Here is a 14,684-nt window from a genome sequence, read left to right on the forward strand (position 1 = left end):
CATTGGCATTTCCAAATTGTGATTTCAGTTTCAATAGTAATACTACGCTATGCTTTACGTCTTTTCTCTCTACATGAAAACCAGATATACAAGTAATACCCTAGGCCACTGCACCTGTCATGTGATACTTGTACACTTCGTCCCAAATAGCCAGACCGTGCATTTCTATCAACCTTGGGAGCTTGTGACTGACTATGGCTACGGTCTAAGCGTGATTACTAAGGGCCAAATCCCTCAGATCTTTGATACTCATTCCAATGCTGATTGGTTATATTCAATGTTGTGACTTATATCAAATAAGCATCGTATCAGGGACACTATCCCCAATATTGAGAACATCCACGCACCTAGATGACCCAGGCAATCCCGAGTTCAGTGCACATATGAAATATACTACAGGTGGACCAAATCATTAATCAAGACACCACACAGAAAGTAAGGAAACGTTTGGACAAAGATAATAGTTTGTCAAATATTTTAGCTTAAACCATGTCGCATAGCGTTTCAACACACAAGACCATAATGACAGCGAGACTCACGGAAGGACACAGCGAACCAGCGACCAGGAGAAGCGTCAAGTCAAGACATTGAAAGAAATTGGCGATGACATGCAATGGAAGGCAAGCATCAATACTACGTACAGATCAGACCCTCATGCAGGGACTGACTGGATCCCCAGAGCTGATGACAGACTGGAAAACATGCATGTGCAATGGGAGAAATCAGGTGGATTGAAAACCACATGGCCTGCACCCATATTGGTCGCTCTGCAGTCAAGGAATCGAGTAAAAAAAAAAAAAAAAAAAAACTCTGAGCGATTGCGCTGCAGACGAAGTCGTAAGTCGAAGAGCAAAGGAGAATGGAATCACATATCAAGTTTGTTTGGTCGAATTTCGGTAATTGAGGTTGTCAAAAGGAATCCGAAAGAAGAGTGAGGAGAAAATATTAACGCCGGGAATTGACTGTAGCGTGGGGAATTGAAATCAAAATAATGTACCGACATGAAGAAGAGAGCAAGAGAAAAGAAGCAATCTATGGGTAATCAAGGCGAGACGAAAAATGCCAGGCATGAAGGGAAAAAGAGAGGGAAAAAATGAAACGAAGATATGAACCGAAGTCATGGGTAATAAACAAGGGTCAGATTTTATGAATTCGTGATCGTCGTGACTGCGTCCCCAGCCACCAGGGCCGGACTTGAATGTGGAAAGACCCGGTGAGCCTGGCTGGTGTGACACGATGTCCAACCGGACGATTGGCAAGGTATCGTAAATTTTTTTTTGGCTGGGGCGTGCCAATGTCGCCGCGGGGAGCGTTTTTTCCTCTTTTTTTGGTGTTTTTGAGTTTTTCGCATAGCCGACACGAACTAGCAGACGCAGAACAAATAAGGACTTTTCGGAGGTGACGCGAAATGCAGATCGATCAAAGTAAGGCCAGGCGAGTCAAAAAAAGATGACAGAAGGGCGTAAGCGTCGAATCAGATCAGGAAACAGCGAAAAGAGTAAGAATAACAGTATCGTCAAAGAAGAGAACCATGCAAAAATCACTCAAACATTGCAATAAGAACGTCTAAAAGCCGCCCTGAGTAGGTGAGAAAGGGCGACGAGGCCGTTGATACCTCGAAGATAATGTCGTCCGTTTCCATCCGTAGTCATGAATCAGCAGATATGGATAATCAAGGAATGACATGGCTTAACCTGCAATTATGGGCTGCAGAGCCGGAAAGGCGGTGTTGCACATGTAGTGCTCGACGTGTTTGGCACAGTACATACAGCCGCAGGAGGAGCCGTGACCAGTCCAGACACTCTGTGCAAATGGCAAGCCATAAGCCGGAGTGTGGTGGTACGACGGAGGCTGTGATCGAGGTACTGATGCAGGCAGGTACTGCGGGGGCGGGACCCAGGCCCGCGAATAGGGCGGTGGTGGGTTGGGGTACGTCCAGGTGCCAGCTGCGTAGTAGTCAGGAGTGTTAGGGCCGCTGTGAGGAGCCGAAGGAGGTGAGTACTCAGATGCAGCCGGGTTGAGCCACGAGTTCTCGCCGCGCTGGTACTGAGGAGGAATGGGGCCTTCGGGGGACATGAGAGGTTTGGCGACAGTCTGTTGTTGCTGTTGCTGTTGTTGTTGTTGTTGTTGTCGAACAACATTAGTGTCGAGGGGCGCCAAAGGCTGGCGAGACTCTTGGTGAGCCCGGGCATTAGCCTTGGCGCGCCAGCTGTCCCAGTGTCGGCGCCACGAATTGAATCCGTCCTGTTCATCGTACATGCGGTTGTGGATCTTCCACTCAAAGGCGAATAACCACTCCAACTCCATCTTGTTAAGTTCGGACACGGGGATATTGCTCACTTCCGACCAGGATTTGTTCTGGAAGGTGTTGTCATCGAGGAATTTGCTACCGAGCAACAGGGCCACGGTGAGCATGCGGTAGATCTGACCGCTGCTGGTCTGGAACACGCGCTGGGACGAGAGTTGGCGCATGCGGCAAGACAGGTAGTACAGGCCCAGTAGGATGGTCGAGCTCGGCAGGCGGGTCGAGGACAAAATCTGGTAGACGTATTTCCGGAACTGAGGGGGGACCGAAGATCCTGGGGAGATGCTTCGCATGATGTCAATATCTGCAAGGGTGATCTTGGTGTTGTACAATGCATACATTCCCTGGGTCATTTCCGCCACGAAGTCGGACATGCGATCCATTTCGTAATCCAGGTGGGCGGCAACACCTCCGGTTGCCTTTTCCTCCTTGCGGGGCTGCTCTTGCTGCATCGGGGCGATATCTTGACGACGGTACTGCGGGGGAATGGCACTATCCATGGGCGGCAGCTGAACACTGGAGCGGAGCGGTGGCAGAGTTGCCATCGGTCCATACATGGGCTGCTGAGACATGGCGTGCATAGACTCCCGAGTAGGGTGCATCATATTCGCTGACTGGTGATGCATGTTCATCGAGTTGGGCTTGGTGTACCGAGACTGGGAGTAGTTTTCAATAAACTCACAGCCACTCTGATGGTAGCGAGGGGGGAACGCAGAGTGGTTGATCTGGTAAAAGGACGGTTCGTCCATGCGACCACCGCTGTTGACGTGGGGAGGGGTAGGAGGCAGGCCGTGGCCTGGAACGAAGAAAGATGGCATTTCAGGGGGGAGGTTAAGAAACACCAGTTCAGAACGGGGAGGAGAGACGAATGTGAATGCTGTCGTGTCGGTTGGAGTCAGCGAACAATTCGAGCGAAACACCTGGGAAGAGTCGACGCGGGAAGAAAGAAAAGTTCAACGAACCGTCTACAGCTCCGCGCCGTTCTGATCCTGGGTAAGGGAGAGCGCTGCTCAGCGAGCGAATTGCTCAGTTGTGGTCCTAGGGAGCGTCTCTAATCGAATGACATCGGTAGTCGTTCAATCAATCTGGGACCAAGAATCACAAATGAGACAGAAGGAGTGTGGTTAAATCGGGACCTTCACTGTGAATCTCACTATACTGCGACTGAGAGAAGGCTGATCCACAAGGTTGAGAAAGCAAAGCAAACTTTGAAGAGTATCCCTAGAAATTATTCTTGGGAGACGCGCGCACAACGGATATCCGCGACACAAAGATGAATCACGAAAATGTTTTTTTTGGGGTTTTCCCTCGCGTAGAGGCAAATTCCACTTGCGTGAAATCAGCAACGACACTTAGTGAAAAGCTCGTTGGAAGGGGGAGAGGTTGGATGGGGGAACGAAAAGGGGAGAAGAGTAGGATGAAGAAGGTGAAAAGGGCGGCAGACTTCTGTGGGTGAAAGTGGCCGTGAGTGTTACAATACGTGACGGGGGCCTCGACCTGAACTTGCGGCAAAAAAAAAATCATTCAGTCACAATTGGTACGAATTCCTAAACCAGAAAACCAACCAAAACCAACCAAAACGACTTAACCCCAAGCCCTTTTTTACCGTTTCACTGAGATCATAACCCGAAACCCGCACCCCCCGATATTTAAGATAAATTAAACATTAATTTAGGAAATAATGGATAATGTAAATGACCTATATCTGGTGTCCAAAGATGTCATTGAGAAAAATTCTTCTCCAATTATGGATATTGCCTCTCCGGTGGCTGTTTCTACACCGCGTAAGATAAACCTATGGGGGCCACCACCCCTAATCATCGGTGATGCAACACCCGTGTCACTTGCCCCTAATTCAATGTAAAATACCCTAAGAAAAATCCAAAAATCTAAAAAAAGGTTACCAAAAAAGACCAAAAAAAAACGAACTCGTGCGGACTCCACCTGACTAATCCCCGGTAACAGAAAAAAAAAAGTGTTGAACCCCCATAGTCTCCATAATAAACCCCATAATAAATTACTAAAATACGGCCCAAGCGTTAAAACATTCCAGCCCGTTGCTTAGTCTACAAGGTGTCCTTGACTCCTGGAATCTACAGTATTCATTCTCAGTTGATATATATATCTCGAAAGTTCCTTAAATGTCCGATTGAATACAATACAACAATACCATAGTTTTATGTACGGAGGTGGGAACTATGGAATTCACTTATGCAGTAAGCTATCATTTAGGCCAGACTCCTAGATTATCCGCTTTCCCCCTCCCATTTATCACCCGGTACAACCATGTAAGGGAAAGTCCATACCCCAAGTCACCCCCCCTCTGAGTCACAGACCAAAACTATGACTGTAGGTATGATCAATCCCTGCAGCCTGCATAGCGTCATGCCGCATGGCCAGTAGGTGACAGGAGAGGGGGGAGGCAACACCGGTGTGTCGAACTGACACCGGGGCCCGCGGCAGATGCTCTCATTGGACTGGAGGATCCGGCCCATAGTACGGGGTGTACACCTGGCATGCACACGGCCAACTGGAGGTACCTACGAGGTACCCATCCGAAGGTTTACTGCGGTGTTCTTATTCTTATTGGGGGCCCCATTTATTATTGTCTCCATATCCGGTCACGCTGCACCGACACTGCCTTGGGGCTATATAGGATTCGTCCTAGAGAACAAAGCAAAAATAAGATGGAAAATTTCAAGGTCCTGCTTTGTAATTCCTAACTTGTGCTTGTCAGAGCTTTGATTACCTCAGTTTTCGTAGGTACCTTTTTAGCTGCATTAGGCTTAAGGCGCCACGAATTAGCGCTTGGCTGGAATTTCTGGTTTATTGCTCTTTCCAGCCTTGTCCCAGAAGAATTCTCAGGACTAGCCTTCTTTAGTAAACTTCCCCCTATTCGGTGGAGAAATGATAGCCGGATACACTCGGCCCAACTGTTCCTTCACGTTGCGTCGGGCAGAACATTTCTTAACCCCGCCATGGAACAATCCGGGCGCGCCCCCTCTGTTTGGGTTTTGTTTTTGGTGGGGGAAAGAGGCAAAACAAGGAAGATTGTCGGATAGTGGAGGCTGGGAAGCATTGACTAGTGAAAAAAATACTTCTGGAGACTTATCACTACATGTTACCTAGGTGACCTATGAAAATTTAGGTCAAGTTGAGGTCTAGATTTCCTGTGGAATATGGATTTGTATTTCTATGATGCTAGCTTTTGGTTTTGTTTTTTGAAAAATGCCCACACCTATAGGCGTCGGGAGGTAAAGAAAAGGGTGGTTAGACAACACATGGGCTCGAGAGCGCCCGAGCCATCCCCTGTGGCAATGGTGACCATGTGCCAACCGAAAGAAAATAAAAGACAAAGTGGAAAGAATCAAAATCAAAGTGAACACAAAAGATGTTCAGGCATATGCCAGAACAGAGGGATATCATTAAGATTCAACAGAACCCAGTCACAAACAAAGACATAGACTCGTATACTCGATAAATCGTCAGGGAGGAAATCACTTTTCCCTCCCGGTCGAGTTCTTCCAAAGAAACACCCCCGATCTATTGCTCCCGGAGCAACCCCAAGTAGCAGATCGGGTCGCACCAAACTTTGATCAGAATGAACAGACGAAATGGAAGAGATGAAAACAAAAGAAGGGATCAAAACTCCGGGGGAGCCATTCCCCAAGAACGTGCAAAGGGTCGTAAGTCGTGACGAGAAAAAACCAACGAAAAGAAATCGGCAAAGCGGCTACTCGTCTTTCAAGCTTCCAACCAGGTTGCGAAGCACGTCCATGATGACGCCCTCGTCCTTGGGTTCTCCACCGGGGAACGAACTTTCAGTGGCATTGCCTACCACACGGGCACGGGCACTTCGAAGCACCTCTCGGATGTAGTTCTTGTCCTCGTAGTCTTCCATAAGAACGGCCTCAAAGTCATCAATGGCTTTGTTCGCACGCTCAGTGAATGAGGATGTTTCCGGGGGTCCATGCGGCATAGAACTTTGCCGCGGAGGCATCTGCTGCTGCTGGGAATGCGTTGGTGGACCAGGTGGTGGCGGAGGTGGTTGTTTCGGTGCCTGGTGGTGAGGCGGTACCACATGTTGATGCGGCTGCTGATGCTGATGCTGATGTTGATGGTGTTGATGCTGGGGCGGATGTGGTTGCTGAGGCGGCTGTTGCTGCGACTGGACCGGTTGCTGATGCTGGGGTTGGAACTGAGGCCCAGGAGGTGGGTAAGATTGGGGTTGCGGATTCATGTGTTGTGGTTGAGGTGGGTTTGGGGGTGGGTAGGGGGACTGCTGCGGAGGCGGTGGTCCCTGTCCAGGTCGTGGAGCCTGAGCCTGCTGAGCCTGAGCACCCTGTCCAGGTGGATCAACTGCATAAGGAGATGTGTAGGTTGATGGAATGGTTCGAGCAAAAGCAGCCGGAAGGCTGCTGCGAATATTGTTCGCCATAGGGAAGGATGCAGCCGCGGGAGCAGGGGCAGGAGTGGGAGTAGGAGCAGGCGAAGGAACAGGAGCAGAAACAGGGACAGGAGGAGGGGCAGGAGGAGCCGCAGAGGGAGCAGAAGAGACCGGGGCAGAAACAGGAGGAGCAGGAGCAGGAGCCGCAGCAGCGGGAGGAGGGGGTGGTGCAGCGTAAGGACTTGAATGTTGAGGAGCCGGCGGTGGTGCAGAGAAGTTGGTAGATGGCATCGGAGGGAATTGGAAGTTGTGATGCTGAGCTTGCATCGGAGGTGGACCACCAGATGGAGGAGGATAGGAATGAGTGATAGGTCCCATATATGGCTGGGGAGCTGGTGCCGACACCTGCGGCGGAGGCTGTTGCGGCGGCGGTGGAGGAGGCGAGGGCCGTCTCTTCTTTTCTTTCTCAACGGAAGCACCAGGCCGGAGCTGCCATGACCAACCTTTACCATCTCGCTCCGCGTGCATGAACAGGTGGCCATTACCATTGAGATTGTGTCGTACACTCGAGGTCCATCCCTCCGTCTCACACTTGAAGCGGAAGTAGGGATACTTCAATTTCAATGCGCGGTAGATTTGCTTTAGCGTCATCGGGGTACCAGCCTCTGTCAGAGCATCAAAGATGAGAACAGCGTAATTGTAAGGTGGCTTGGCCAGGTCCTCCTGCGTGTAAGCAGACTCGGGAGGATAGTTTGGAGAAGGAGACCGAGAGGGCTTGCGCTTCTTGACTGGCGGAGGCTTTACGTATTCCTCAGGCCGTTGCTCTGCAGGGAATTGGCCACTTTCCATAGAAGGTAGAGGGAAGTCCATCGAGGTGCCATCCTTCTTCCGCTTGTTGTACTTCCTTTTCTCTGAAGGCTTGACAGACGAAGGAGGCGATTCAGCACCAACTGATTCTTGGGTAATAGTGGTGGTGGTTACTGTCTTTCCTGCCTTGGTTGGCCGGTTCTGTGGCGGCGTGACACCACCATTGGCTTCGCGCTTAGCGGCTATCTTCTGCTCCCGAGCAAGTTCAGCTCTTTCACGCTTAGACATGATGCCATCTTTGGGGGGTCGACCGGGACCACGGCGGCGGGCCGGTTGATCTCCCGATTCAACGGACTGTGCCTTCGAATCAGAATCCTTCGTCTTGACGACGATCTTAGTTGTCTTGGAATCTTTGCCCTCGCCATCGCTCAAGGGTCCTCCCATATCATCATCAAGCTCATGCTCAGCGTCGGCATCAGCGTCAGCGTCAGCGTCAGCATCGGCGTCAATAGATTCCATGACATCCTCTTCCTCTGCTGCCTGTTCTTCCAAGCGATCCGCGCCAGTCTCTCCGATGGGAACATCTGGCAGTAAAAATCGAATGCGCACACCTCCAATTTGGATGTAATCTCCACTGTGCAACGGACGGAGTTGACCTGGCGATAACCAATCGGCTCCAATGAAGGCTCCATTACGACCCATCACTTCCATCTCAAACAGGCTCTTGTCAAAATTGTAGGCAATGCGAACATGCCGGCGCGAGATACCGCGGTGACCTGCGGCACTACCGTCGATGGTTGATGGGGGATGAATTGGAATGGTAGGACAAGAGTCAGGTGATGGGAGTAAAGCCAAGGCATCAACTGGCTTAGGATCGCCGTTTCCATCCTGAAGGGATTGCATCGCAAGCGCATTATAGTCCGTTGATGTGGTAGTTTGTAATTGCGCTGGATTGGCATGCAAGGGCATGGACGATTCACCGAGGGAAGATTTTGATGATCGTCGGCTGATGTTCAAATTTGATGGAAGATGTGGGGGAACGTCCGGATCAAAGCCCATGATACCTCCACGATCACTGACCACACTGCCCATCATGGCAGCACTTTCCTCCCGCTTCATGCGATTGGGGGTATGTGAAGCGTTACCACCACCACTTGAGCTCTTTGCCCGAGAGCTCCGCACGGCCTGCCGGTACTGGATTTCTCGCTGGTGGGCGGCGCGCGCAGCTCGGACATCTCGCCCCAGAATAAAAGAGTAGGTATTACAGTAGAAATGACCATCATCAAACTCTAGCTTGGCAAATGCCTGGATGCGAGGCTCAGACCCGGCAATGGATGCCGATGCATCTTGATATCCAAGCGCTGATAGATCAGCGCCCTGTGAGAGGTATGCGGCCGTCAAAAGCTCATTCTGCTGGAGGGCATCAAAAGCATTCTTCGGAGCTCCGGTCAAGTCGAAAGCAGGCAGGAGTGATGGCTGCTCCAGACTCTGCTTGGGGTTCATCGGATCGGAGAGAGAATCCATGGCGTCTGATAATCGATGTCCCAATCCACCTCCCTCATGCGAGCCCAGTCCTGCAAGGAAATCCGTCATCGGAAAATCACCATTCGACATATTGGGCATCTCCGTAGATACCGAGGTAGGATCATGTGGTAGATTCGAGTCGGCGTGCGTCGAGAATTGAGCGCTTAGGTCGAGTGACGGGCGATTTGAGTCGTGTAGTCCTCCATCCTGTTCCTTGATCGGTGGCCCGACAGATTGATCTGGCGCAGAAGGATTCGGCGCGGACTGGTTTCCAAGCAGTTGGGCCAAAAGCGCCCCGGCGGCAGACTGGGCATTCGCATCCTTTGTGTCTTCGGTCATGGCGAAGTCCTGGTTGTCAAATGACTCCCTCTTTATTCCAATCGGAGTGGCGGGCAAGCCTTTAGAGGCTGGGGCAGAATTATGCATGTCGGGGATTGCGGAGTCGCTTCTAGGGTCGGAGTGAGGCGAAGCGTCGTGCTGTGAGCCGCCATAGTCGTACATGGGCGTGTCGGTGCCTGGATCAGGCGGTCGATGGCCCACCGCTGGCGCCGTCATGGTCTGCGACGACATGGCTCTGGAGAGGAGAGAAGGGAAGAAGCAAAAGCTGAAGTTCTCTCTTTTGGGGCCGGGCGGTGAGAGTAGATTTGCCCGACTGGTCACTGCACGTGGCCGTAGCTGAAGGATCCTTCTTAGCGTGAATACCTGCCCTGCATGATCACGGAGACGAATAGAGTCGACCAAAGAAATGAACAGATATCAGTTAGCGGAGATGAGGATCCAGATTGTTGAATAGAAAATGGTTGACATTGTCCCAATTGTCCCTAGGTAGACGATCCTCCGGGTCAAATTTTCTCTTCCCGCCCCGCTCCTTTCTCCGACTCGATCCACTGGTTTGGGTGCCTGGCTCCTCACCGATTCGAGTGATCGACTAGATACCAGAGAACCCAATTCTTGATCTCCCAAGAGCAAATGATTGTAATTTCCCCTAGATTTCGAGATATTCATAACTCATACATAATATCATTGTCATGGCCTAATTGCCTATTAATGCACTCTATATCCCTGGATATAACGGACAAGAGACCGTTCGAGTGGAGAATACCCCTCTACTGATATTCGGTGGCTTGTCTCCGCTACAGAACTCGGGACGTACAATCTATAGCCAATTCCCGGGCATTGCTTAAAAAAAAAAAAAACTATAAACATCAGGAATAATTCTATACACAGTAAATGATTGCAATCATATCTTACTACAGCCCATGAAGCCTAAACCAATGTAGCCCAAGTAAACAAGCCTGAGACCCAATACCCAAACTGCGGGGACAAGCGGAGCAAAAGCTTTTTTGGAGTAAAAAAATGACCTGCAGGGTTGTCACCAATCTTATCAAGCAGTTGACGCACACCCCTCCACACACTCAACCCCTCAGGTAGCATCTGGGCACAGTAGTATCTAGTAGGCTAACCAAAATGCCCAAGGCCAAAAAGATCGATCCCAAAACCCAGGCGCGCACCGCACCCTCAACCAACACCCCCACCATTCCCAACTGGCCACCTCTCCGCCCCCTCCTCCCCGCCGCAGACCTCAGTCTCGTCCCTCTCGTCCCCGATCAGATCTACCTGATCCAGAACTTCCTATCGAGCTCCCTGTGCAAGACCTATGCCTCGTTTCTCGCGTCTCTGCCGTTGACGACCACACCCGGGAAACCGAAGAAGGATGAGGCGGTGCGCGTGAACGATCGGTTCCAGGTGCAGGATGCGCGGTTTGCAGAGATGCTGTGGAGTGGGACTGCGCTGAAGGAGTTGGTCACGACTAGATTTGCTGATGAAGAGACTTATAATGAGGATGGGGAATATGAGCCTCTGTCTGCGGAGGAGTTAGCAAAAAAAGCGAAGGAGGTATGGGGCGGGGAGCCGCTGGGGTTGAATTCGAATATTCGCATTTATCGATATTCAACGGGGCAATTCTTTGCTCAACACTGTGAGTGGTCTTCTTACATACCTGATATGGCGCTGGAGTGGACATGGCTAATTTGTGGTTAGACGACGAATCCAATTCGTTGACCTTCTTGCCTCAATCTGCTACGAAAGCTTGCCCCGCACGCACTACATGGACTCTCTTGATTTATTTGACTACATGTTCTGGTGGGGAGACGGTGTTTTATCCCGAACCGACACGCGCAAATCGGAACCCGGAGCCAATAGCTGTGGCACCGGAGATCGGGATGGCGCTTCTACATCGGCATGGGGACCATTGCATGCTGCACGAGGGAATGGAGGTGACGGGTGGAGAGAAGTGGGTGCTGCGGAGTGACTTGGTTGTTGCTCGGTGATGAGATCAGACTTTTGGTTAAAGCATTTTAGCAAGCTACGGGCGTTATGGGGGTGCATTAGTGGAAACATGGTACACAATATAGATATTGACAATGCTCAGATGATTTTCAATCAATTTGCTCTGCCCTACTGTAGAGAGAGTACGTTGAAATTCAAGTAACACAGCAAGATAGTATGACAAGGACGATAGTAGGTACCTGTGTCAGGGGACCGCGCCGCACGTAACACGTAAAAGAGACAAGAATTTGTAGATACACAGAATCATAAAGAGTGTCAAGTGGGAATAGGGAGTAGAAAAGCAACAAACACAGGCATGCGAGGATAGGAACCATGGATGATTGGAGTAAGACTGGGATTTGGAGTGAAAAAAATAATAGAAGTAATTGTATCACACCCAGCACACTCTACAATCTTCTTTTCCATGTCCTACTTCGATTTCATCGTATCGTATCACATTCATGAATCACCAGGAGACTTGGACGCGTCTACCTTATAATCGGCCCGACGCATGATATCCTCCACAGGTCCAAGCAGTCTCTTGAATCCGTCCCGGCCCAGGCGGGCCACCTTGACATCGGTCTTAGTGACAATGCTCGCCGCACGCGGCTTGTCATCCAACAAGGCCAACTCGCCAAAGTAGTCACCCCGATGATAGCTCTTCACAGGCACGCCACCCTTGAGCGCCTCAGCCTCGCCTGACTCCAACAGATAGAACGCGTCACCTGGGTCACCTTCGGAAATGACGGTGGCATTGGCAGGATACTTGATTGTATCCAAGGCGTCGGCGATCTTAGACCGCTCATAAGGCTTGAGAGAGGAGAGAAGCGGCACTTCCTCTAAGAAGGCCTCATACATGCGGCGTCGCTGGAATGCAGAGTCCATCAGAATCCGCCGGAAAGTAATGCGATCCAACGCCCAGAGAGTGCTTTTAGGTTCAGTAGAAATAACCGTCGCCGCGCGTGGGGCATTATACATCAGGGCCAGTTCACCAAAGGAGCCGCCGGGTCCAGTGCTGCTAACCTTGTTGCCCAGACCATCTGGGCCAGGCTGCACTGCACCGGCTGAGTGAATATAAATGTCGAAGTGGCCGTTCTCCACAATGTAGAAATAGTCACCTGCATCACCCTGTGAGATCACCTTAATGTCCTTGGCAGGAATTGGCTTCTCAACCAGTGCGTCAAGTACGGTCTTGAACTGGTCGTCATCGAGGTGAGAAAACAAGAAGTTCCCACTGACAGCGGTCCGAAGCCGCGCCAGCTGCTCTTGCGTCTTGGGGTGACGCGGGGGTGTCCATCCCTCTGCACCGGCTGATGTTGGGTTCAAGGACTCTGCCGACACCGAGGTGCGACGACCCAGCGCATAATTGTTCGGCAATCCCTCTCCTGCGGGGACTTGTAGATTTTCAGGCTCGTCGCCGCCTGCGTTGCCCCCGCCCGATGGTCCCGAGTCAAAGGGACTTCCCCGGCCAAACAAAGAGCCACCAAAGGCTTGTGACCCGCTTTCACTAAATGCGCTTCCTCCGAAAAGTGCGGTCCCTGACAAGGCGCCTACGTTGGCCTGTCGAAAAGTCATATCGGTGGGTGACGTCACCTCGAATTCCTCATCCTCCGATATTTTTTGGAAGTTGGAAGATTTATCGGGTCTGTTGGAGTGGACGAATGGGTTAGACCCCGGGACTGAGCTTTCAGCCATGACTGAACGGTTGGTAGGGGCCGGAGAGGCCGCTCCGGCCACGGGAAGTTGAAAAGAGGGGGTGGTTTAGAGTATTGTGTGAATCGTGTAAGTCAAAGTCTGGTCCTCTCCAGCTGTGATGTCGTTAGAACAAATATATTCAGAAATTCAATATCGCCGAGGTGGAGTTGAAGACTAAAATAGGCCAGAGAAATGGACAGGAGGGGTAGTCTCGGCTCAGCAAAAATGGGAATTGACCAGGAGTCTAACTGAGAAAGGCAGTGCCTAGGTGTTGAAGGAATATCCTAGACAGCTGCATCTGATGATACTGGTCTCGGAAAGGACTTTGTGTAGAACAGGAATCCCGAGAAGCGGTCTCACCTAGTGGGGGCAGCGAAGGCAGAAGGAGCGCACACAACTCACAGTTATAAGGGTAAAAAGGAAAGGAGGCTGAAGATCCAAAAGGAGATGATGAGCCGAGCAGGAAGAACTCCAGGTCTCGTGCAAATCAATTGGATAGGGAAGAGAGGCAAAGGGTTAGAGAAGGAGGGGTAATAGGCGAAGAGGAGTAAAGTTGGGGCGGGTTGGTCTGAGCTTCTCTCGCGTCGATCAGCGGTCTTTCCCTTAGTTATGGTGATCGACGTCACTCGTTCCCATCTTTGGTTCAACTGGAAGGTTTGGCAAAGGAAAGATCCAATCGAAGAGCTCGATAATCAATAGTTGGTGACAGAATTTGGATCCTTCAAAAAGTATAATTCCAATCAAAGTGGACAAGGCCTGCAGGAAAAAAAAAGAAAAGAAAAAAGAAGCTTGACGCCCGTGTCTTCCAAGTGTCTTCTAGAACACGGCTAATGATCATTGGCATTGGTCGCCACTATAGTGGGACGTGGTGGCAAATTTGGGGCCCATATGACTCTTGGAGTCATGCATTTGGACGTTACCTTAGAACTTAGTACTTTAGTCTCATACTAGACTGGCACCCCTAACTTGACCGTTTGCAGGCTGCAGGGTTTTCATTCGATTACTATAACAATTCTTAGAATTCTATAATTGTCTTCCAATGAATAAAAATTTTTTTTTTTTTTTTTTTAAAATTATGACATGAATTATAGAGTGACTATCGTATTTCGCGCACAATGTAATCAATAGAATCCTACATAGGACGGGTAGTGTCGATCGTTGCCCCCAGGTCACGCACAACGTAAAGCAGGCATATCCTTGCAACAGCTTTGACTTTCTCTTAGCTTAAAGCCCATTAAAATATTCTGACAGGTAAAATTAATTAAACCCCCTTTCTCTAATTTCACGTCAACTGGCATTTTATATGGAAATCTATGCATACCATAGATAAGTATGGGAGGAGCCCGGTTCCGGGGTCTAGATGGTGGCCCAACGATGGAACCATGGATCCTGTACGAAAGCTCTGAGAAGTTCAGAAAAGGCTCAAGATAACTGGTAGTAATTATGTACCTATGATAGATAATAGGACCTGGACCAATTGCATTCACTACATGAATTTTTTCCATTTCTTATTCCCTCTTCCATTTGACTTCGACAGGAACTGATCAGTCCGAACTCCTTGGGCCCTGGCTGGTCTGTGTCACACCCCACCCGATTTAGAGCCTGGAAGCGCCCTTCCAACTTTGACCTTCTTTCCTT

General features: G+C 50.3%; 4 protein-coding genes across 4 annotated transcripts; 1 reads left to right on the top strand and 3 right to left on the bottom strand.

Annotated features, from left to right (window-relative positions):
* Positions 1-1,689: 1,689 nt before the first annotated feature.
* Positions 1,690-3,123, bottom strand: N7503_008906 (uncharacterized protein; the record flags this gene model as incomplete). The annotated part of the gene is made up of 1 exon (XM_057068453.1): positions 1,690-3,123. One exon carries the CDS (start codon positions 3,121-3,123, stop codon positions 1,690-1,692), a length of 1,434 nt encoding a protein of 477 aa, XP_056919308.1.
* A 2,915-nt stretch (positions 3,124-6,038) lies between these two features.
* On the bottom strand, positions 6,039-9,593 carry N7503_008907 (forkhead domain protein; the record flags this gene model as incomplete). The annotated part of the gene is made up of 1 exon (XM_057068454.1): positions 6,039-9,593. The coding sequence occupies one exon, from the start codon at positions 9,591-9,593 to the stop codon at positions 6,039-6,041; it is 3,555 nt and encodes a 1,184-aa protein (XP_056919309.1).
* Positions 9,594-10,490: 897 nt separating this feature from the next.
* N7503_008908 (uncharacterized protein) lies at positions 10,491-11,353 on the top strand (the record flags this gene model as incomplete). Its single annotated transcript, XM_057068455.1, has 2 exons — positions 10,491-11,001; positions 11,064-11,353. 2 exons carry the CDS (start codon positions 10,491-10,493, stop codon positions 11,351-11,353), a joined length of 801 nt encoding a protein of 266 aa, XP_056919310.1.
* A 457-nt stretch (positions 11,354-11,810) lies between these two features.
* Positions 11,811-13,046, bottom strand: N7503_008909 (cyclic nucleotide-binding domain-containing protein; the record flags this gene model as incomplete). The annotated part of the gene is made up of 1 exon (XM_057068456.1): positions 11,811-13,046. One exon carries the CDS (start codon positions 13,044-13,046, stop codon positions 11,811-11,813), a length of 1,236 nt encoding a protein of 411 aa, XP_056919311.1.
* Between the last annotated feature and the right edge of the window lie 1,638 nt (positions 13,047-14,684).

Source organism: Penicillium pulvis (genome assembly GCF_028828015.1).
Source record: "Penicillium pulvis strain IBT 33274 chromosome Unknown contig_7_segment1_segment0, whole genome shotgun sequence".
Lineage (NCBI taxonomy): Eukaryota > Fungi > Ascomycota > Eurotiomycetes > Eurotiales > Aspergillaceae > Penicillium > Penicillium pulvis.